This window comes from Colossoma macropomum, unplaced genomic scaffold (assembly GCF_904425465.1).
Source record: "Colossoma macropomum unplaced genomic scaffold, Colossoma_macropomum, whole genome shotgun sequence".
Classification (NCBI taxonomy): domain Eukaryota; kingdom Metazoa; phylum Chordata; class Actinopteri; order Characiformes; family Serrasalmidae; genus Colossoma; species Colossoma macropomum.
In genome coordinates this window covers 6,506,993-6,529,730 of record NW_023494792.1, presented here as the reverse complement: position 1 = coordinate 6,529,730, position 22,738 = coordinate 6,506,993, and the positions used below count along the sequence as shown (strand labels likewise).

The following is a 22,738-nucleotide window of genomic DNA, read 5'->3' as shown; positions in this document are numbered from 1 at the left end:
AGGGTCCTGCACACTGGATGTGCCAGGAGACAGTAACCACGGACATTACTGTACTACTTTAAACCCAGACCACAAATCCATAGAACGTGATAAGTGGCTTGAAATTTACACAGAAAAAGGTGTCAATCTAAGGTCTTTGAGATAAATGGACAAAATCATCTGTTTTCACCTCAGCAAACCTTTTTTAGCCTAGCCATGTTGTACTTCATAGCATGCCTTTCAGCTTAAAAAGAGTTAGCCAGAGTTTGGTCAGAGAAACCAGAGGTCATACATGATTCTTAGAGCATATTATGCTAGTGACAAACTTATTTGCACATCTAACATCCTAATTTACTATTTGATTTTTAAACTTTTATGAAATTTCATAATATTCAAGCATTCTAACTCATCCCTACTAGTTATTCAAAAGTAGTCCACTACTTTTTTGAATGGCTAGCCAACTTTAAAAAATTGAATTGCCATGTAATCCCAAGTGTGTGACTGTTTTCAGGTATACATCGTATGACAACGTTTATCGTGTTAATCACTAGCTATAAAATGTGAAGATATACCTTGTGCTTGCTTTTTCTTCAGGTTATTGTTGAGGTTGGGTTAGTTGTAGTACAGGAGCATTTAGCTGCCAAAGCCAATGAAAACACTCTACGAAGAAAACTTTCTGTGTGTGTCTGTGTGTTGCAGTCTTCTATCTGACTAGTTCTGAGTGTGGCAGCACTTTGAAGCTGACTGTAGCGTTAATGCCTAATAAGCATTGATGCTTCAACAGCAGCTAAATGAACAATGATGAAGAAGCGTGTGTGTGTGCAATGCTAAATGAGCATTAATGATGAAGCGAGTGTCTGAATTAGCGTTTGTGATAGACTGAACTGACAAACGACAGAAAAGAAAGATGGATTCATTGTCTGGCTCAGCGCATGCAGCAGCATATGATAACTAGAAAGACTTTTAATTAGAGAGTGTGATGTGATGGAGATAGATTACTGGGCAAACATCCAGGAGCACTGCAGAGGTTTGCTTCTACCTTTTATCTTTCTCTCTTTCTTTCTCTCTCCAGCTTTCTTGCTCTCCTCATTCCTCTCTCTCCCCATTCCTCCCCCTTCTCTTTTCCTTTGGATGCATACTTTACTGGCATGACAAGTAACAGTGCACTTATGTTGCCAAGAATTCAAGAGTCTAAAACAATTTAGGGAAAGAGAATTTATATGTAAATTAGATTAAAATGTAATAATCTTTCTTTCTTTCTCTGTATGTCTGTCTCTCTTTCTCTCTGGATTGCACTGCTTTTTTGTTTGTTTACATCCACATGCTTATCCAAAGGGTTTATATGTCTCTCTGAGTTATCTATCCATTTGTCCTTCTCTTACGTGTCTGCTTCTTTCTCCTCTCCTCTGGTCTCCTCTGTTTCCTGACCCTTTTTCATCTCACTCTTGGTCTTTGTTTCTGACTATGTTTCTTTTTATGTCCTTGTATACTCTCTGTCTCTCCAGTTTTTGTAGTAACCCTCATCCATCTGTTGGCCATATTAGAGCGGTCAAAGGGTTCTGACAGCTCTGCAGTTTGTAAAGTGGAAGAGACCTTTTAATGCTTTTTCATTTCAGACGGGCCACCAGGATTAACACTCTGCTGCAGTATATTTGTGTGTGTATGTGTGTGTGTTAGCTTTATTACCCTGACCTCTAGCCTTAAGGGTGATGTCCCACTGTGTTTGGTGCTATTTGTGTTTGCTATGTGTCCCAAATCCAGGTGTTCCATCCTTCAACTTTTAATGTTATGTGAATGTGTGTGTGTGTGTGTGTGTGTGTGTGTGTGTGTGTGTGTGTGTGTGTGTGCGTGTGTGTGTGTGTTCCCATGGATTTATGGAGAGTATATGTATGTCATTTTAACAGTGGATGTTGTGCTATGTACACTGGTGCTACAAAGTTGGTGAACCCTTTAGAATTTTATGAATTTCTACATAAATCTGATCAGATCTTCATCTAAGTCATAATGATACATAAAGAGGAAATATAAGTACAAGTAATTATATGGTTTTCATAAATATTTGTTGAAAATGTGATCCAGCATTAAATGTCTTTGGTGGCAAAAGCAAATGAACCTCTAAAAGTATCAGTTCAGTTTAGGGTTCTGAAGACCAGTCTTGTATCCAGCCATTTTATTTTATTGTCCTGTTTTAAAACATTAGGTCACAGAACGGTACAAATATGTACTTTTCCCCTGGAATAAACTTATTGAAGGGACAAAATTAGAGATTAAAACCATTGTTGTACCTTTAAAGGTACATTTACATTATTTATGCCTTGATAAACAAAAAAAAAGTACTTTGCATCAATTTGTGTCTTCAATCCCAAATATTTGTTAAAGATTGTTAAAAGGAAAGATGAAGTAACGCAATGGTAAACATGCTCCTGTCCCAGTTTTTCTGGAACAAGTTGCAGGCATCAAATTTGGAATGAGTGTAAATAATCACTGCTTCCTGTTTTTATTAGCATTTCACATACTGTCCCAATGTAATTGGAATTGAAGGTTTATGTATTATAATGTTGAGGAGATAAATTAAACTAACTAGCTGTGCTATGACTTCTAAGCAAGATACGTACCTATGCCCTTGTGTTAATGCTTAATTTGGAATTACATCAGGTAAGTGTGCACTGTAGCAAGTCCACAAACCACAGATATGGACTTTGGGATAGGCCAGTTATTTATTTATTTATTTATTTATTTGAATGTGTCTTCCTTGGAAATTGAACTTTGTCTTTGGTGTTTTAGCACTACATTTTACCTTTCCATCCCTATAACTTTTTAGCCAGTTATGCTTTCAGGAAATCTGAATTGCTTTTTCTCCTGTATCACATCAAGCATGAGAGAAAAAGTGTCATAAATGAGTAACCCAAGCCATTGTTGCTCCACTGTTACTCCAGTGTTGCTGTTCTGTAATGGTTTACATTGTAAGCGTGATTTAAGTATAAAGTTAAAAGGCCTATAGTCAGCATATAACATTGATAACACTGGCCCATATTCAAAAAGCCTCTTGGAGTGCTGATTTAGGATCTGTTCCTGTTGGTAAAGCCATAGTAAAAAGAGAGGAATCTGATCCTAGATTAGCACTTGTACTCTGAGAAGCTTTGTGAATATGGGCCATTGTCCTTACTTAAGCTGCAGGTATCTGAACAGGCTCACACAAAGCAGTTTAAAACACTGTTACACGCATACACATATCACCATACACACTTTATTTGGGTGGTCCTCTATAGATGGTCTACAGATTCTGGTGATTCTGGTTGTAAACTTTCTGGTGATACTCAGTTGATTATCAGCAACATTAAGTTTAGGGTTAGGTTTAGGAACAGGTGTAGGTTTTACCTTGAGGTTAGGTTTAGGGTTAAGGTTAGATTTAATAGAATCTTTCACATGCAACTTCAAGTTCAATTGTATTTAATACATGTTTAGTTAAATAGTAGTTAAAAATAGACTGATCATGTACAAAGCGTCCACAGTGGCCCATCTAAATAAAGCGTTACCCCCAGCTAGGGCTGGACAGTAAAACGATAATTATCGCGATATAACTTTTCCTTGATAGAGCGATACAAGATGTTCGATAAATGTTCGATATAATACACCATTCTCACACTTCTACATTCTAGCGAAAGCCTTGGTGGCGTTTTCTACTGCAAGAAAAGCGACACTACTCTGCTGTCGCCAGGAGAGGGCGCACTTCTGAGTTTTTCTACATGATTAGAGAGGGAGGGGGCCACAAGTAAGATGAGTCTTTAGCAACGGCTGAAATGCGGAGTTATACAGTCCCTGTTTGAGTAGAGCGACAGGCGATCTGATCTCCTGTGACCGAGTGTGAGTGACGAGGTCAGTGGTGTAACTATACTGTCCTATAGCGAACTCACCTCTTTCTGTACATCCTAACAACTTTAGCGGTGTTAAATCACAATCCTCACAACTACAGCGCTGTTACAGCGCTCGGATAGTCATATTTTAGTATGAGTGCATTCCCAAGCAATGAAAGTGAAAGAAAGAAGTGGGTTCATGTAAATTACAGCCCTGATTGAAACGAAAGTAAACTGAGGAAGCTGTGAGGCATTGGAGAGAGGGAGAGCGCTAGCTTTCCAGGCTAGCTGCTTTTTAGCAGCTGGCTAACTTGAAACAGCGCTCTGTCACTCCACAACACAGAGAATTGATGATACTGTAGATCAAGCAAGACACAAAAGCACCGCTGTCAGTTTAAATGTACCTAAAAGGAGGACTCTGTTTGTCTGGTGTTGATATTTTGCGGTTCACCCCTTAAACTACTACGATAGTATAGAGATCCAGTCATCGTTAGCTGGTGTCTGAATACTGTGATGTCATTTGTAACGGGGTAGCCGAGCGCTCGTCACCAGCTAAAAATAATCTGTTTTCTTTCTTAAATTACGACTATTACAAAATAGCCATGCTTTTCCAGCTGGTAAAAACAGCTCACCAGACACTTTCTCCCACTCTCACATTACAGATTTGTGAAATGTTCCACTGTTTGGTGAGTGTTTGTTGTGTTCTGACAATAAAGGATAGTTTAAAACATCAATTAACCCCCCAGGAGCAAAAATCAGCCTTCAACCTTGAAAGAAATGATGATTTGACATTTATCGCGGTATGTATCGATATCGGACGATATGAATTTTGTTTATCGTGATAACATTTTTGGCCATATCGCCCAGCTCTACCCCCAGCACTGTAGTAAACACAGACATCAGAGTACAAATCAGTGTTTTGTGTATGAATGTGTGAGTCCTTTAGCAGCTGTGCAGCAATGCCTGCCACTTTTTTGACAGATGTGCCACTTTGTCTGCCAGATGTGTATTAGAGTGATTGTGGCAGTTCTAGACTGACACAGCCCAGTATGATTATGCCTGTGTACTGACAGTTGATACTAGGGATGTGCATGGGTACTCACATTTTGTTTAACTGCTCTTAGAGTTTAAACACTAAAACAACTATTTGGATATTTGTCAGGGAGAAAATATACAGGCCAGCAATTTGGTGAAAACCCAATTTATTATTTTACCAGGGCTATAAGTTGTGACAGTTTTGCTCATATTTGCTATCAAGTAACTAACATGATGAAACATCATCCACTGAAAAAAGAAGAAAAAACCTATGTAGAATGTAGAAGCCCATTAGAAATCATCAACTACTGGTTGATTAATTCATCTGGAGGAGCAATGTCCATTACCTAAGCCTCATCTGACATGAAAACCAACCAGTTTAACATGCACTGACCACATTTCACATTTTTGTACACAAAATCACATCTACATAATAAGAATAAAAATAAAAGGTAAATTGTAGACTATATACCTTATAAACCGAGTGTTAAAAAGTGGTAATATTATAAGAATTAACTGTGAACACTGGCTATATGTCAGATTCATCAGGCATTAAGAGCCATGGTATATCTGGGTTGCTGTCATCCCAAGTTTTTCATATTAAAAACTGTAATCCAAAGGTAGGATATCTATCACACTATTAGGTTAGTGATCTTGGTTGGTGAAGTCACAATGGTTTATTTATGTAACATTTTTCACTACCACAAGGTCACTTTACAATACAGCATGATAGTCTTAAAAATATGAAGCAGAGGAAGGAGAGAAGTTTTGTTTAAAGAGGAAAGGATGAGATAGTAGAAGTCCTGAAGAGATTGGAGGAGGAAGTTCCACAGTTTTGGGGCTATGGCACTGAAAGATCTGCCACCAAGAAAGTCGATTCTAGTTTAAGGGACTGCTGCCAGAGGACCTGAGGGTGGTGGAGGGGGTTGTTGGAAGGTTAAAGGAGCTCCGCAAGATATGCAGGGGCCAAACCATGAATGTTTGAAAGTAGTACTTGAGGCTAATCTGGCACCAGTGCAGCTGACTAAGAATGGGGGTAATGTGTGCAGTTTTTTGTTGTAGATAAGCACTCTAACTGCTGTGTTTTGAATGAAATCAAGATAATAGTATATAAGAGAGATCAGTGTTACCTGGTTTATGAATAGTAAAGTATTACTAGCCATTGTGTTCTTTTATACCATGTGAACACAGTAGACAAAGCTGGTGACATCATTGGCTTGTCTTAGGTGGACCTACATTGCTGTTATAATAAATCTAACAGTTTCCTATGTCCATCCAAACACGAACAGCTAGTAATCACGATTTGGTGAAGTGAATTCTTTTCAAGGACAGTCCGAACTTGTTTAATCACCCCAATCCTGTGTGAGTTTAATCAGGCATGTTAGAGCAAACAAAAGACAGAAAATGCTCAGTGCATGATGACTGAATACCATTGGAGTTGAGCTTAAATGGAAGAGAAAGGCAACAGAGGAGATGAGTTAGAGAGACAGATAACCGCAGAAATAGAAGAGAGATACGAAGAGAAGAGGAGAGGAGGATGGCAAGATGCTGAAATGGATAGGAAAGGAAGAATTAGAGAGAGGAGGTTTAAAAGAGACAGAATTGTAAGCAGAGTGAGAAAAGTGAGATGTCTTTGGTGCAGTGTCCTAAATCAGACAGCTTTGATTGAAGTGCCAGTCAGCCTGGGCTTCTCAATGCAGCAGAGTGACGAGATTACACTGCTTTACACCCCACATACCAGCACAGCAAGAGATTTGACTGTGTGAGCAGTGTATGTATGTTTGTGCATTTTATTATAGTCTGCTCTTCAGGGCTGACCGATATATCATTTGCATAACGATATCACAGTATGAGCATGCGCACCATTATTACTGCAAGAGTAATAGTAAGTAAGTAAGGCTAATTGTCTCTCTTAAATAGCCCCTACACTGTATCTGAGTTTTGTTAAATAATTTAAGAAAAAAAAAAGGTTTATTTATTTTAATTATTTTGTTTAAATTATTTAATTTACTGTTTTCCAAGCAGATTTGCGTTAGCTGGTAAATCGGTTTTACCAATTTACCAATCAGTAAAAACTGATTACTGACAAATTAAAATAAAATTCACCCAAAGTACCTATACATTTTAAAGTATATAGAATCTTGTGGCAATGACCCTCTGTTGCTGCTCTGGGAAAGAGACCTGTACTATTAATGTAGGACGGAGCTTCGCTTAAACTCAGAGGCCCTAAACTCTGTTGCTCTGCGTATTGAAATATTTAATTTACTTGGTTTATTCTACCTTGTGCTTCTTATTAATTACCAGCATTACATTTTTACAACTTCAAAAGTGCTTGTCTTTGGTCATAAATGTTGGTCTATGTACTGAAAAAAATAATGCCATTATTTAAATGTGAGTGTTTAACTGTAGCCAACAGCTAGGGAAGCATAGTAGATTAGACCTTAGACCTTTAAAACAGAAACTCTAAAGGTCTAATTAGAGTTCTTTTCATTTTTCTATTTATTATTAGATAGTTTTGTAATGAACCTCTGGCTGTTTTTATTTCACATTTAGTATTGCAATATTTGGCATTAAAATAATATTAATGTAATATTTACTATACAGACATTTTTCTCAATTTATCCTTTCTCTCTCTCTCTCTCTCTGTATATATATATATATATATATATATATATATATATATATATACATACATATGTATACTCTTTCTTTTTTTCTCTCACTCTAGGCTATATGAAGGAAAGGAGCAGGCAGAGTTTGAGGACTCTCTGAAGGGCCTGTTTGAGTCCATCAACAACCTGATGAAGAGTGATTACACCACCACTTTATTACAGCAGGTGGGTGGATGTGTGTGTGTGTGTGTGTGTGTGTGCATGAAAGAAAGAGTGAGAAAAAAGAGAGTGAGTATTTGTTAATGCCTTTACATGCAACTTGCTTTTCTTGGTAGACTGTTTCATTGTTAGTAATTGAAGCACCTGTGCTTAGCCAGTTGTATGATTTCATCATAGCTCATTCTGGATTGGTCTAAGCAGTCTAAGAGAAGTAAAATTTTCTCAGCAGGTGAATCTCGTGTGCTAAAAGCACCAGGCTTTGACAGTTTAGCTCAGCTACCGTGAAAGCCAGCTTAACATAGTTTAATACAGACCCAAATAAAGACTGTGTGTGTGTGTGTGTGTGTGTGTTTATCTTTTTGTGTGTGCAGGTGGCAGCTCTAAAGTACTTGCCCGCTGTGCTGCAGGATATTGAGACTGTTTTTGATGCAAAGCTGCTCAGGTGAGTCTGACACACTTATGAACATAGAGATACAGAAGTCACACTTTCATTTAAGCTGTTCAGCACTAGGGCCCAACCAGTATATTGATTGACCTATGTGGTTGTCTAATATTGTAACAAACACAAAGCAGGATGTGGGTGGATGTAAATGTGAGTTCAGGTTTATTATATAAAACGATACAAAACACAGTCTACAGAAAGCAATTGGAGTAAAACAAAACAGAGCATAAAAACAGAACTAGAAGGAACTGGAAGCAAACTAAAGAAAAGAAAAGAACAAACAAAGCTAATGACAAATAAACACTAAACAAATACAAGGTAGTGGAAGTAAAACGCAGAAACGGATCTGGGAAGGTGGGACTAGAGAGTTTGTCTTCCAAACTCACCAGACACTGAATAATATTCCAAAAATTGAATGTGATCTTTTTCCTTCTGATAAAACTGCAGCTTCTCTTGTGTCCTTCTTTGGGCGTGTTGGAGCGTATCTTATCTGAGCCACCATCTTGGTTACTTTCCTTGGTGAATGCAGTATGAATGCTAATTTGTAAGGCAGTAAGAGGTTGCAGCCTACATTACAGAGAGAAAATTGCTTCTTTTGTGACATTATTCAAACTCGTTTAAAAATGACATGTGCAGCAACACCTTTTTTTTGCAAAAAAAACTTTTATTTCGGAATTTAATCCAAGTTTAATAAAAGAGTAAACACTGAAATGTGTATAATACAAAATGTGTCATTATAGAGATGAATGCAAAATCATGGAATACAAGCAGAGTACATTAACAGTGAAATCACAAGCGTATTGAGCGTATTTAAATGAGACTGTCAGGGATGATTTTTTTCTAAGCTTGCAGAGATCCTTCGTCCACACTTTGTCCAGTGAATAGACACAGTTGAGTAAATCAATAAAGAATAGGCAGACAGTGGTAAATTCTGTGACGTTTTAAAGAAGAAGAGTTTATAGCTGGAGCGTGATTTTGGATGCTCATCTATGATTCAGTTTAGTGCTCATGTCCCCCTTCCGCCTTGAGTTTCAGATTTATGCTGTTCAAATTGTCATCTAGTCCTCACCATATTGTTTTCAAGGACTTCTTAATGTCTTGTCACTAAGACTAGTGCTGAGACGCTGATGCAATGCATTGGTTTTATATACTATATATATTTCTTAGGTCCAAATGACACTCCACTGCATCCTTCTTTGGTTTGTTGCGGTTTGCCATAATTCAGTCAAGTGTGGAGCACACCTGATGGCAGATGCACTGCTACTTCTGCTACCAAGCACCATACTATTTTTAAATCTAAGGGGTCACTGTCCATTTATTAATGAAAGAATTTAAAAGTTTGCTCAGAGGTGATCAAAAATTCCTCTGCAGAGTAGTACAGTGTCTTTCACTCATATGGACGGTGAACATTTTCTCAGTGGAATTATAATGTTTAGTGGGCTATAAACCATAGCACAAACCAGACTTATGCCTATCATCTAATAGATGGATGGATGGATGGATGGATGTATGGATGGATGGATGGATGGATGGATGGACGGACGGACAGACAGACAGACAGATAGAACTTTATTGATCCCGAAGGGAAATTGCAGTGTTTCAGTAGCAAGATATAAAATTTCACATAAACTTACATATGCTATGCAGAAAAATGGAAATATAAATAGACATAAGTTAAGTACAAGAGTAGAAATAAAGTATATCTATTTGCATATTTACATATGAGACAGTTGTTGTATTTACATGATGGCAGGCACTGAGTGGTATGAGGTAAACTAAAAGCACAATGAGTAGGAATCTGCCTTCAAACTACCATGCAAACTGATGATGCAAACTGACTGACCACAGACCATTGTTTTTACTTGATATATAGGGGCAGAAAAATATCAAAACAGTGCTACACAGTGTTAACAAAACATGCTTTTTCTGACAGCAAACACTCATGGATATCTTCTTTACTTGCTATTAACTGCTTTAAACGGAACAGCCAAATACCTTTTAAAGATGGGATGCTGTAAACATTACAAGCTTCTTTCAATCCAGCAGCTATATCTTGCTCTCACACAAGAACAGGCAACTGATTCCTATTGGAAACTAGCTAGCATTTATCTTGATAAACAAAGGTTTGTTTCCTGTTGGACTGATAATAACTGATGCATGGTAATGCATGCACACGGCAGCATGGATAGCCAGCTAGTCTTAGGGAAAACAAATTAATGTTTTGATTACCAGCTTTTATCATTCACATCAATAGTATTTTGTCTTTCATATTTTGTATTGGACTTCTTTCCAAAAACATGACAAAGTGCCCTTGTTATGCCCTTCTGTTTTGTATTATATAACACAAATGAGGAGCCTTCGTAGGACAGCGTTACCAAGGACCCATCTTTCTTGGCTGAAGCCTAGCTTACAGAACACAGCTTATGTATCAAACAGACCATGTACTTCTGTGGTTGGAGCATCTGAGGCAAATTAGCCATTACCAGACACACGCACAACCACAAACTTTATTACTATGCGTCTGTCAAAGTCCTTCTCCGTATTCCTTAGCAAGTCCATGTCCTACATGTTTGAAACAGCAGATGTCAAACACAGGCCTTTTTGAAAGAAAAATGAAGCATGCCACTGAGTGTGAGCTTTTTTCACACAAACTAATTCATTCTAATTTTCCAAAGTGAGGGTCACAAAACACTTTTGATAGCTCCCCAAGGTCCTGTATTAGCATTATGTGTGCATTCAGGTGAAAATGAAGGTCATTGTCTTGAGAATCAACAAGTGGTAATGAAGTAGCAATTAACAAGAGGAAAGGAATGAAAGCTATTTGGCTCTTGGCATTGGACAGCACATGCATACAAACTCCTGCCTGCCTACCTATCCTACACAAACACACACAGAGGTGGTGCAAACCTGCAATTCCTTGCTCTTCACTTCAGGTGACTCTAATAAGGCAATGTTATATTAATTAGTGTAGCTCTAGCCTAATTAAAGGTGTGTTAGCCCAGCAATATGTCAGAATGGAGGATGAGGCCTGCCTGCTAATGCGCTGGCATTTTGGTAGCTGCTATTGCTCTGTTTTTTTAATGAGCCGGCCGTTATGTTAGACACTACAGCAGCTGGAGTTCAGAGCAGATGGCCGTCGTCCGGCTGTAGAACACACACACACCAGCCGTCTTTCACACAGCAGTTTTAACTTTACTGAATTCTAGTGCTGTCCGTAAATAGTTCAGTGCCCTTCAGAATTGATGATGATTATTTTGATTATGAGAAAAACAAAGGTAAACAAAGGTAACTCCACTGTGTGAATGTTTCATGATGAGAAATGGCTAACAATGTACATTTGGTGCATAAATGTACAATAAAGCGACAATATATTATTTGGATCTGATTTGGTTGTACATTGTGTATGTATATATGTATGTATGTATGTGCGTGTGTGTGTGTGTGAGTGTATTCAATTTATCACAAAACACAGGCCAATTACAGGCTTGATTGATAATGTTCAATCAACAGCGTTCGTCTTGGTCAAGATCAAGAAGGCAGAGTACCAACAACTGATCAGTACACAGCACTCTACAGAATACATCTCACTGGACTTGCTTTAGTGCTTGCACAATACAGTTTTTGATGTTCTGCAAAACACATTTTTCTTCTGCCTCTTTTCTCCTCTCCCTTCCTCCTCCGACAGAGAAAGTATGGGCTTTTGTCATGTTCTGTGGAGTTAGAGTACTATAGTTCTCAGCATGGGTCATATTGCTCCAGAACAAACCTTTGTTTTATTTTATGAGCATGCGGAGGTTCGCTGTGGTACTATAATTTGATGGAAATGTAAATCGTTTTTAATACAATATCCATGAAAGCCATTTAATTAATTGATGTGATAAACCTAACTGACAGACAGCTACACATCCACCCCCTCCCTTTCTAATGTTCGGTGATCATTAGTTTCATTCATTTTTCTTTGTTGCTGCATGTTTATATGAAATGACATGTCCTCTTCCTCTTGTTTTTGGTCCTTCCTGCTGTTTTATTGTGTATCAGCTTACTACTTTAGCTTATTATGCCATAATCATTAAGCAGGCAAGATTATTTCCTGTTGTACTGTTGCAACTGAAGTAATTTCAAAACATTCTGTCTCATAGATAGCTGGCCTAATTTGCGTTATAACACACTTGCCTCAATCCATGTCAAGTAGTCTCAAATAGACTTGCTTATGTGGTTTCCTATACTGCATGGCATGCTGTTTTCTGTAACATTTGAGTACATCACTGAAATAAAAAAAGACAGCAGTCAGAATTTCTTATTTTTGTATGATTTGACAGTGCCGTTTACACAATGCTAATTGGTGTGCATAAGCTTTTATTACTTGTTACTTGCTGCATTATCTCCATGTCTATAATGCAAAACTAAAGAAACTAACTTCAGCTGACTGGCTGTTAATAAATGCTTTCAAAAGGCACACTTGTATCTGACTAGCCAAATAGAGATAAGTAGATATAGCTCAGAGTATTGAAAACTAGTGTTTATCACATTTCCATGATATCAAAGCTGACAGTGACATAAACAATATTGTGCTAAATCGAAAATAAATCCCTGGTTTTTAGTCTGTAGTACTGAGACTATTAAGGTTTTAAATGCTTTCAAGAGTTGTGACCATTGTCTTCTTTCTTTTTCTCTTTCACTGTCTGTGTCACTTTCCCCGTCTGTAGTAAGTTGCTGTATGATTTTTACACCTGTATTCCTCCGGACAAACTGCAGAAGCAGAAAGTGGCCTCCATGACTGAAATCGTCAGCAGTCGCCTCTTCCAGAGAAAGGGTGAGCAGCTTCACACATCCATCCATCTAATCAACATTCATCAGCACTTTCTCTGCCCCAACTCCTCCTCATTTTCTCCTCTACCTTTTCTTTCGCCATCATCTTGTCTGACCCCATTATCCTTCCCTTTTCCCCTAGATTCTTTCTTTCCATCTTCCCTCCCCTCATTATCTTGCTTCCCCTGTGCTCTGTTCAATTTTACTTTTTTTCTTGCCATCTTTCTTTCATCATCCTTTCGTTATCTCTCTTCCTCTCTGCGCTGCACCATTATGCTTCAGTAAACAGTGTCCTCTGGCTTGGTCCTGTCCAATAGCCTGTTAAGTAGATGCTAATAGGTGATGAATGGAGTTTGTTTGTGGGTTTTAATAAAGAGTGTGATGACTTTGTTCGTGAAGCTTGGGATTTATAATGGCCTCATGGGCTCATATTCAGGGGCTTTGTTTCTGTGCATATGCCTCAGTGTGTATTTGCTTCACACCCCGTGACTGACATATACTGGAGGCCCAAGTGGAAAAAATTGCTACTCTATAGCTCCTTGCTCGGCAGAAGACATTGTACCCAAGCTACAGGGCTATAAGAAGCTCTTTAATGAAGCTAAAGCAGATTAAAGAGACATTTACCAGTCAGGGCAAGTAAATGCAGTTCAAAAGTCTAGGCATAAATCATGGCCAAATGTTCAGACACATCTGTCTGAGTGTATGTGTAATAAATACACACACACACACACACACACACACTCTTCGCAATTAACGTCCAATGAGCGGGTGTGTCCAGACCAGCAATTAGAATTAGAATGACATGCTGTAAGATTGTTGGTCAGTGGGTGAACAATATGATGCAATTTATTATTGTTGTGATAAATTACTTCATATTACATTAAAATATGGTTTTCTGAGCATATCGTAGCAAGTGATGCACAGCACTGATACTGACCTTAAACAAAACAGATATCGGCCAGACATGTCTAATACACATTCGATACCATCTCTCATGCTGCGTTCACATGTTTGTGGTAGACAGACGATGACAGACTGGATGTTCCAATATTTTCAACTGATCTGCAATGGAAAATTCTGTCACCGTCACAGGCAGCAGTACTCAGACTACAGCAGTGAGTAGAACGATCCTTTAAGAGTTCAGTTTTCCCAACTTTTTCCGTTGACTGCAGCAGTGGAATAAACCAGATGTTAATTTTTTCGGGAGCCATTGACGCCAAACGTCTCGTTGTTGAATTCCAGATGAATCCAACGTGGGATTCGGTGGATGCGTGACAGATGTGGAATAACATGAATGCAAATGTGAATGCAACATAAGCCGCTGTTGCGGCTTACATGAAATCAAACATGAAATCTGTCACAGTTGTTACTTTATGCTGCGGTAAGTCAGTATAAAAGCCCTGTGCAGGAACTTGTCCCTGTACTGTATCAGCTTCACTTCTGAAAAACTATTTTTTACATTTGCATTATTATTAATTTCAGGCTAAAAAGTTACAGTTAAATTTAATTTGAATAATGTGACTAAATATGAAGTGTATAATAAGGATCATCTTAAAAATCATCAATTTAAATGTCAGCTAACAAAACAAGCAGTACCACTAATGCTTGCTAATATCTGCAATTTGGAGGTATTTTAATGTTTGATAACAGCTGCAAGTAGCACAGTAACTTGTAGTATGGAGATGAAGTCTCAAAATTTTCTTTGAATGTTTAGATTTTACAACTTTATTGTTGCACTGAAAAGTTTACACTGGAATTATAATTGTTGTTTATTTCATTCTTGTTTTTCATCCTTATTAATTTTCATTTTTAATACTTTTTTGCTTTAGTTATAGCCTCATGTTAGACACAGTGTGGTAAACAGTATTTAAATAAAACCTTAAAAAAGCACAGATCAGATCTGTGCTCGGTATCGGCTAAGCAGAGGTCAGGTATCAGAATCGGTATCTGAAGAAAAAACTGGGATTGGTGCATCTCTAATCATAGCTATAGTCAATGCTTAAAGAACACTGAAACTGCATGTTTACACAAAGTGCATAATTAGTATTTTGAACCTGTGGCTCTACTGGGTCATTTTTCTCTGTACAACTCAAATACTGGAATACTTTTTGTATATTAACAAAATGTGTTTTATGATGATATATTTTTGTCATATCGCCCACACCTGGTGGCTGTCAGTCCCAGTTCCTGTGCAGTTTTGCATTTCCAAAAGCTGTTCAGCTCAACAGCTAGTTATCATATATTTGAACTTTATCAGGTGTGTTTATTTGTGGTAGACCAGTGATTCTCAACCTTTTTGAGTCATTTCAGATAGCAGACCTTTTGTGACTAGTTGTGCTTTTTGCTACAACTCACTGCACATCCACCTTCATACAGCTGCTCTCTGTTTTAACTTAGAATGAAACGTGTTATCTTTGTTGTGAGAGATGAAATGTTATTCTCAAAAATATGTAGAGAATTGAGAATCACTGTGTCAGAACATAACACACTCAGCTGTATATGTCTGCTGTAGGAGGCTCATAACATAAAACAGAAAGTTGAAGCCTTCACTGAAGGCCTACATCTGTGGTGTAGAGTCAGGCTGTGTTTTTGGTTTGTTTGGCTGAGGGTTGGAGGGTGGATTTTAATAACCTGTTTGAGAATCTGTTTTTCAGTTTTTCTCCCTCTCTCTGTAGTCTCTAGTTTTTCTGTTGCTCAGTGATTTCCTGCTTTTTGATCTTTTTCTCTTCTTTTTGGTCCTTCACTCCACCAGTCTGTTTCATTTGTCCCCTTTCATTTTCCAGTTTTTAGTTCTTTCCTTCTTTTTTCTCTCTCTCTCTTTCCTAGTGGTTTCCACCCCCCTACTTTCTCTACTTTCCATTCCTCACTGTCATTTTCTTCTCCTCTCCTTCTCTTCTTCCACTAATTCCCCCACTCTCTGTGATGAGTTTCCAGCATGTCACCATTTCACTCCCTCCTGTGGTTTTCTCTTCTTTTTCCTTCTTCCATCTCTGTCAAGTTGTCTCTTTCCCACTCTTTTCTTTCTTTATTCTTTTTTGCTATCCCTCCCCTCACTATATTATTAATCATTGAATGATTGATTCTCTCAGAGTGATTCATAACTGTACATATAAGTCACCACTAGCCTACATTGCCTTGCTTTGTACAGAAGTATAGTTACTACATATTATGTTTGTGGCTGACTGTTTATCTAAGGCCCCGTTCACACTTGGTATTAACCTGCATCCTGGGTGATCCAATCATAAGTGGACAGCGCTAAGTGCAGGTCCACTAGGTACAATGTGTCTTAGAAACACACTGTGATCTAGTTACTCAGACCACCTTAGGAAGGGGTCAGGGATGCATATGATCACATAACATTTGTAGTGTGAACTACAGCGTCTTGATACGTCCTCGACAGTGCCGAAGACGGCCCTAATCAACCACATCATTACAGCAGAAACGAAAGCTTACATGTCAAAAAATTGTGCCATAACATTTGCAGCTTTTATAGCACCATCGCTACATGCTCAATATCTTTACATCCAGCCCTGATTATATCAATACTGTTACTGATACTCCCTCAGAATGAACCTGGTTAGCTTTTAGTATGTTAAATAAATACTTAAGTGATTTTCAGTGTAATCTCTATCTGCACATCTGTAACAAAGATCAACCACAAAGTGTTTTGGTATGTTTCTCTATACTTGGAAAGGAACTGAAAACTGTTTACAAAAAGCACGCTTGGGCAGGTGCTGAACAGGCTGACCATTTCTAGAGTATTCCTTCTATTATTGCAAACCAGCAAAGAAAATATACTAATTTCTGTTAAAACAATTTGAAAACACTCCATTCTTCTTCAAGGATGCTTCCCTCCTGAGAGTGAAACTAATAGAAATTTCTGAAGTTTTCCTTCATGTATGAACTCCCTCTGCTCCTACTGGATCATTTGTCTCATACTTAATGACGCATGTCTCACAACACCACCAGCACATACCATATGGGGCTCATGCATTAAATGTTATATAGTTATAAATCAGGCTCTTTGCCTTCTGGTGATTGGCCCAAGGCCATCTTGACATGCCAACATTAGAGATCCTTTGCTTGTAGCTCCCTGTGCAGCTGTCTGTTTGCTCATTTATTTATCCACATACTCGTTTATTTATTTTTGAATTACCGCCACCCCTGCAAGCAGCACTGACAGGTATTTTAATTGAAATTCTCCCAGCATATTGGTCTGTATTGCTGTATGTTGTTTGTTAGACGAGTGAGATGGGCGAGGGACATTTATACCCTAATAGCCTGGTCAGCCTATCAACACCGACCAATACACATTTAATCCAACCAGAGTGGGTGAGGGAGCGAGGGATGTGAAAGTTCAGTTTGAACAAGTGTTAGAGGGAGGAAAATAGGAAGATGAATTGCAGTTTTGATTGTCACTGTTGATAAGTAGGCTGTTGAACAATATGTTGAACTGTGATTGTGGTAAAAAAAAGATCCTTTGTACAGTCTCCAGTTGATGAATATAAGTAGACCCTTGCTGCTTGTCTTTTAAACACAGAATCATTATAGATGTTGTATAAATATGCATATGCGCTATACACTGTACACTGATTTTTTTGTCCAGTCATGCATGCAGTGCTCATAGAAAACTCAGTAATAGTTATCCCCTATACTTATGGGATTATGAAAGCATATGCATTCCTGCATGTCATCATAGTCACACATACATACTCACTGACACCCAGGCACATACACTCACAGATGCATTTGACAGGTTGTTATCTGATTTAATTTCCACTTGGAATGAAATTGAATTCATGAATATAATATGAGGCCAATTAGCTCAAATTATTCCACTGTCACACACTAATGTCTGACAGACTGAAATCATTAAAGCATTACAAAGAAATTACACAGTTGTTATTGAGCTCAGAGAGAGCTCTTCTGATATTAATTTCAGGACACAGCGAGGAAATCAGTTATACTGTACATTCAGTTTGCCATTGAAAACATATTTTTAATAGGAGTTGCATTTGAATCTGGTCACAGATGTATTAAATAGATAGAGAGGGTTTCAGTGGCAAATGTAAAAAACTTACTTTTATTTGAAATAGTGAATTTCCATCTGTTATTAGTCAGCAATTAACCGTTAACTTGCAAGTCAAAACCAAGGATATGACCTATCAAAATATCAGTTGTAAAACTTATAGTTCCGGTTCTGATGGATACGATGGCTGATTCATCACTACTAATTAATGACAATCTGAGAAATCTGGAACTAAAGCTGTGTTCCTCTGACTTTCTAAAAGACAGTAACTAGTTTTCTTAAAAACAAGAAAATCTTGTTACTTTTTTACAGCATTAATGTCTATTCGTGTTTATTCTGATGTTATATAGTGTATTTACTGTCAAAAAACAGACTTACTGTCCAGATAAATGGTTTTAAACAATTTGCTTAGGTGCCTGAGTCTTTTAATCAGTACTTGTGGATGTTCAATATGATGTGTTATTGTAGTCGTGCTGTTGTCTTCTCAAGCAGTGATCCCAAACATCACCATTTTTAGCTGTGCACTTCATTTTTCAGTAGGCATATCTATAGTAACCAGTTGCCTATAACACCTTCATATGTACAATGCAAAAACATTCCTCAACTTGAATGGTATACCCACCTATTCACATAGGAACTGTTGTTTATTGGAAATGATAATTAGTAGTTATGCATCAATACTATTTTTTCAGACCAAGTACAATTACATTTTTTTAAGTATCTGGCAATACTGATTTAGATACCATACTGAGAAACCTACTTAAAATTAAGTAGTTGTTAGTGTGAATGAGTGCAATCTCCCTTAACAGTTAATTCATTAAAATGTAGCTGAGTTTAAATGTTGTGCAGTACCTTGCTATGCTACATTAATTACCTTAGATTGAGTAGTGTTGCAGTGGGCAAGAGAGCCTTTTGTTCTCAGTCACAAAAGCGCTTCTGTACAGCTGTATGTTTCATAGTTTTGATCCGATGCTGCTCATCTGTCTCTTTCAGCAACAATCTCTATAGAAGGAATCACATCTGAGGCTAATCTGAGGAACTCACTCGATGAATTTTATGTCTTGTCTTTGTTTGGCTGGTTCAGCCGTAGTTGAATGTCCTCTAAAGCGAGACATGCATACTGTGTTATTTTACAAATCTTGTTGTTTGGTGACTCACACTGTATATTTCAATTGACCACCATGTACAGACAAAGCCTACGACATGTACTCACACTGTACAAAAACGCTTTGTTCGATTGACATGCTATATTCAATGCAGCCTCTGCAGACAGCTCTGTCTATGGACAATTATCAGTAAAAGCGGTGTCTTCCAAAATAACATGCTGAGCACCTAAGTACTGAGCAAACATGCTGCTACGGCAGTTTTGCTAACTTGTACCACACTGTGCACTGCAAATAAAACCAGGCAGTGATGTACATGGGTAGTATATTATTGTCTCTACAGCCTATTTTACAAAGGCAGTTAAAAAAAATCACTATATTAAAGTTTGTATTTCGCAGTTCTGTTTAGTCAAACAGAGTAAAGTACAGACTTTGGTACCGCAAATGCCTCTGTTTTGCTAGCCTGTGTGTCTCCACCTGTGTTGGGGAAAGTAGTTGCAATTGTATTTGTGAATGCCTGGCAGGAATATGCCAAGGCTGAATGTTTACCTGCAACTTGGCATCCAACTGCCAGGGCATCAGCAAAGCAACACTTTGATGTGTGAGCAGACCCACGTTTAAAACTAGCTTGAGTCTTTTTTTTTTAATAATCTGTGAAGTACATATTTCAAATGAGGTTTGCCTCTTTCATGTATGGTCATAACCCTTAATCTCATTTAGCCTTAAAAAGGTTAGTTCAAAACTAATAACTTGCTTGTCCCGGAGGCATTTTACAGTGCATATAGTGGGATGCAGAATAACGTTCACATGTGCTTTCTTCTGTCAGTGTAAAAGCTTATTAAAATAGTTCATGCTGAGAAAATAATATGTTGTTTTTTTGGCGAAAATGGCTTTTGGTCGCATCTAATTTTTATAAGCGATAAAAGGGTATGTATTGCACTACATAGCATAACACAGCACAACATAAGACTGATCTGGATGTTTATTGAAGAGTAGTACACTAATTTACTACTCATAGCTGTAAATTGCTGAACCAGTAATACAGTAATAATAACATGTATTTTATGAGTCATTATGTCTATGGCTTTACTTTTCATTCTATTCTTTTGAAAAGTTAGTGCCTTTGTGTGTGTGTGTGTGTGTGTGTGTTAGATGGAGTATTCCCTGTCCTTTGCTGAATAGAGACCAAATCTCCTTGGTGATGTAGAGTGACCCACATGATGAATGTAACCCTGGCGGGCAGTAGGCAGATGTTAATGAGAAACAGTAAAATAAAACCTACATTACATAACCTCACTAATACCTAACACACACACATAGACACACGTACACACATACACCCACACAAATGCAGACTCTGACTCACCCTATCTCTTCCTGACACATTAAAATGATGAATAGACCGGAAGCACACACACATATACACACACATGGAGATGCTTCTCATCGGACTAATTCATATGCAGTAAAAGTGAATTAAAGTTTCTATCCCCAGCCCCTAATGTGGCCGTTGTTATGGTTACTGTTGCCAGGGGCTGGTCTGACTGTGTTCATCCCGCTGGGCTAAAAGCATTAAAAACCATGCAGGGCATTTTCACTTTTTGTGTTTTTTGTGCTCAGTCTGGCACCATCTGTCTATTAGTCTGTGACTGTGTGTTTTTATCTAAGCTTTTGGCTGCAAATGGTGAGCACTGCATTTTGTGCGTGCGTCTCTTTGTGATATAGTACAAGCACTGAGTTTTGAGAGTGAGAGAGGAAAAGCTTATTGGCTGGAAGTTCTGCTGTACTTGATATTGTTCTAAAGGTTATAAACAAAAATGATTTGGGTTTTGCTAGTCTAGTTACAGAGCAAATCTCTGTTTTTGCACACTTTCTCAAACATACATTAGTTTTCATTCAGTGTCATGTCACATGTATAATTTTATAATTATACACTTTTAGTGATGTTGAGAACACCAGCAGCTTCTTTTCTTCTTTTTTGTCCATTTCCTTTTCTTGGTAACGGCTTCAGACCCGTAGTGTTGAGTTGTCTTCTCACACTGGAGGGATGGCAGGAACACCTGTGGATTTTTTCAGATATGAGGCAAGAGTGGATCTTGAATTTCTCCTCTCTCTCAAAGAAAAAAAAAAGGAATATGTAGCGATATGTAGATTTACAAAGTCAAGAGCATTTTTATCAATCCTGGTATTGAAGAAGTGAAGGTTACCTGTATTTTCACCTGTTTTTCCTGCAATGTCAGGATATTTTTATGTGTATATTTTTTTTTATACATATGAGTATGTATAAAAACAAACAAACAAACAAACACGTACACACACACCCTGTTTCTTGACAGTGACATGTGGCTTTTGAGTGTTGTGATTTAGCTTGGCTGGGTAATTGAAATGGCATCCTATTACCATTTGAAGTAGTTTATTGTGAACTCTCTGAGACGAGGCCTGAGATGAAAAATGAACAAGCAGTTTTTCAGAGGAGACGAAGGGCTGAGTTATGATTTCCACGGCGACTGTTGCCTTCCTCTCATCTCTTCAAAGACAAGATGTCTATATGCCTATATCTCTGACATAAGAGACAGCCAAGCAATGTTTATATACACCCTGACAACATGTCAGGCAACATCTCAGAGCAAACCCTAAAGAGGATATACTTTCTCACTCACACACATATTGTCACTTTAATGACATTTCTATCTCAGAATTGGTACATTTGTAAGAGGAGGAAAGTTATCTTAAATGTACTGTTAATGTTAATGTAACAATACAACACAGTTCTACCCCAAGAGATATGGAGTGTTTCTCTTGATAAAAAATGAGAAAAAGATTTGATTGACAGTTATGATGTTTAGGTTTACTGTGTTGTTTCAGAGCATTGATGCTCATGCACAGCTGTTGTCTCAGATTTATTACATAGCTTTGGAGTCATACTATGTGTATTTCAAGCAGTCCTGAGGTTCAGAATAAACAAAATGTCCTTCTCTAGCAAGGACTCCGAGACTGTCACTTAAACATCACTCTGTGGAGCACTCCACTGCTAGCCCAAACCTGATCTACTCAGAAACAATGCAGCTTTATGCACTGCTCAATGGCTAGGTCAGAGTCGTAAAAACTGAGCTACGGATATGCCTGTGCACATACACACACACACACACACACACACACACACACTGGGGGCAGTGCTGTAGCTTAGAGCACGCTGGTTGCAGGTCACACTGCTGTAATGTGGCCTTGAGAAAGTGCTTGCTGGCTAATTTTCACCGACGTGTTTTTTGCTGCGATGCTGAAGGGTGCTCTCTATATAAAGAGCCATCAATGACCCCTGCAGTCACCTTAGATAATAGTGTCAGTTGCATTTTCTCTCTCTCTCTCTGTCTCTCTCTCTCTCTGTCTCTCTCTCTCTGTGTCTCTCACAGCTTTGCCTTTTTTCAGGTTGTCAACAAATCAACAAATCAGTTGTAGCATTCTTGGTAGACTAACATTCTGTCAGTTAAACTGTTTTTAACAAGCGATTTATAGTTAATACCATAGATTTTTCTGCAGATGGAAGTTTGGACCATATACTCAGAAAGTCTCTGTATATATAGCGGAATCAATGCATTCATTTAAGGTACAAACTAATTTCAAGTCCACTGTTCCTATACTATGTCATTTTTAGAGGA

The 22,738-nt window shown here is 38.0% G+C and overlaps 1 protein-coding gene across 1 annotated transcript in view; it reads left to right on the top strand.

The window, feature by feature from the left end:
- Positions 1-22,738, top strand: part of LOC118811494 (dedicator of cytokinesis protein 2) — a 123,478-nt gene that overhangs the window by 25,052 nt on the left and 75,688 nt on the right. The window contains 3 exon segments of the mRNA XM_036575715.1: positions 7,597-7,705; positions 8,071-8,141; positions 12,848-12,954. Of these exon segments, the coding sequence (XP_036431608.1) occupies positions 7,597-7,705; positions 8,071-8,141; positions 12,848-12,954 (287 nt within the window).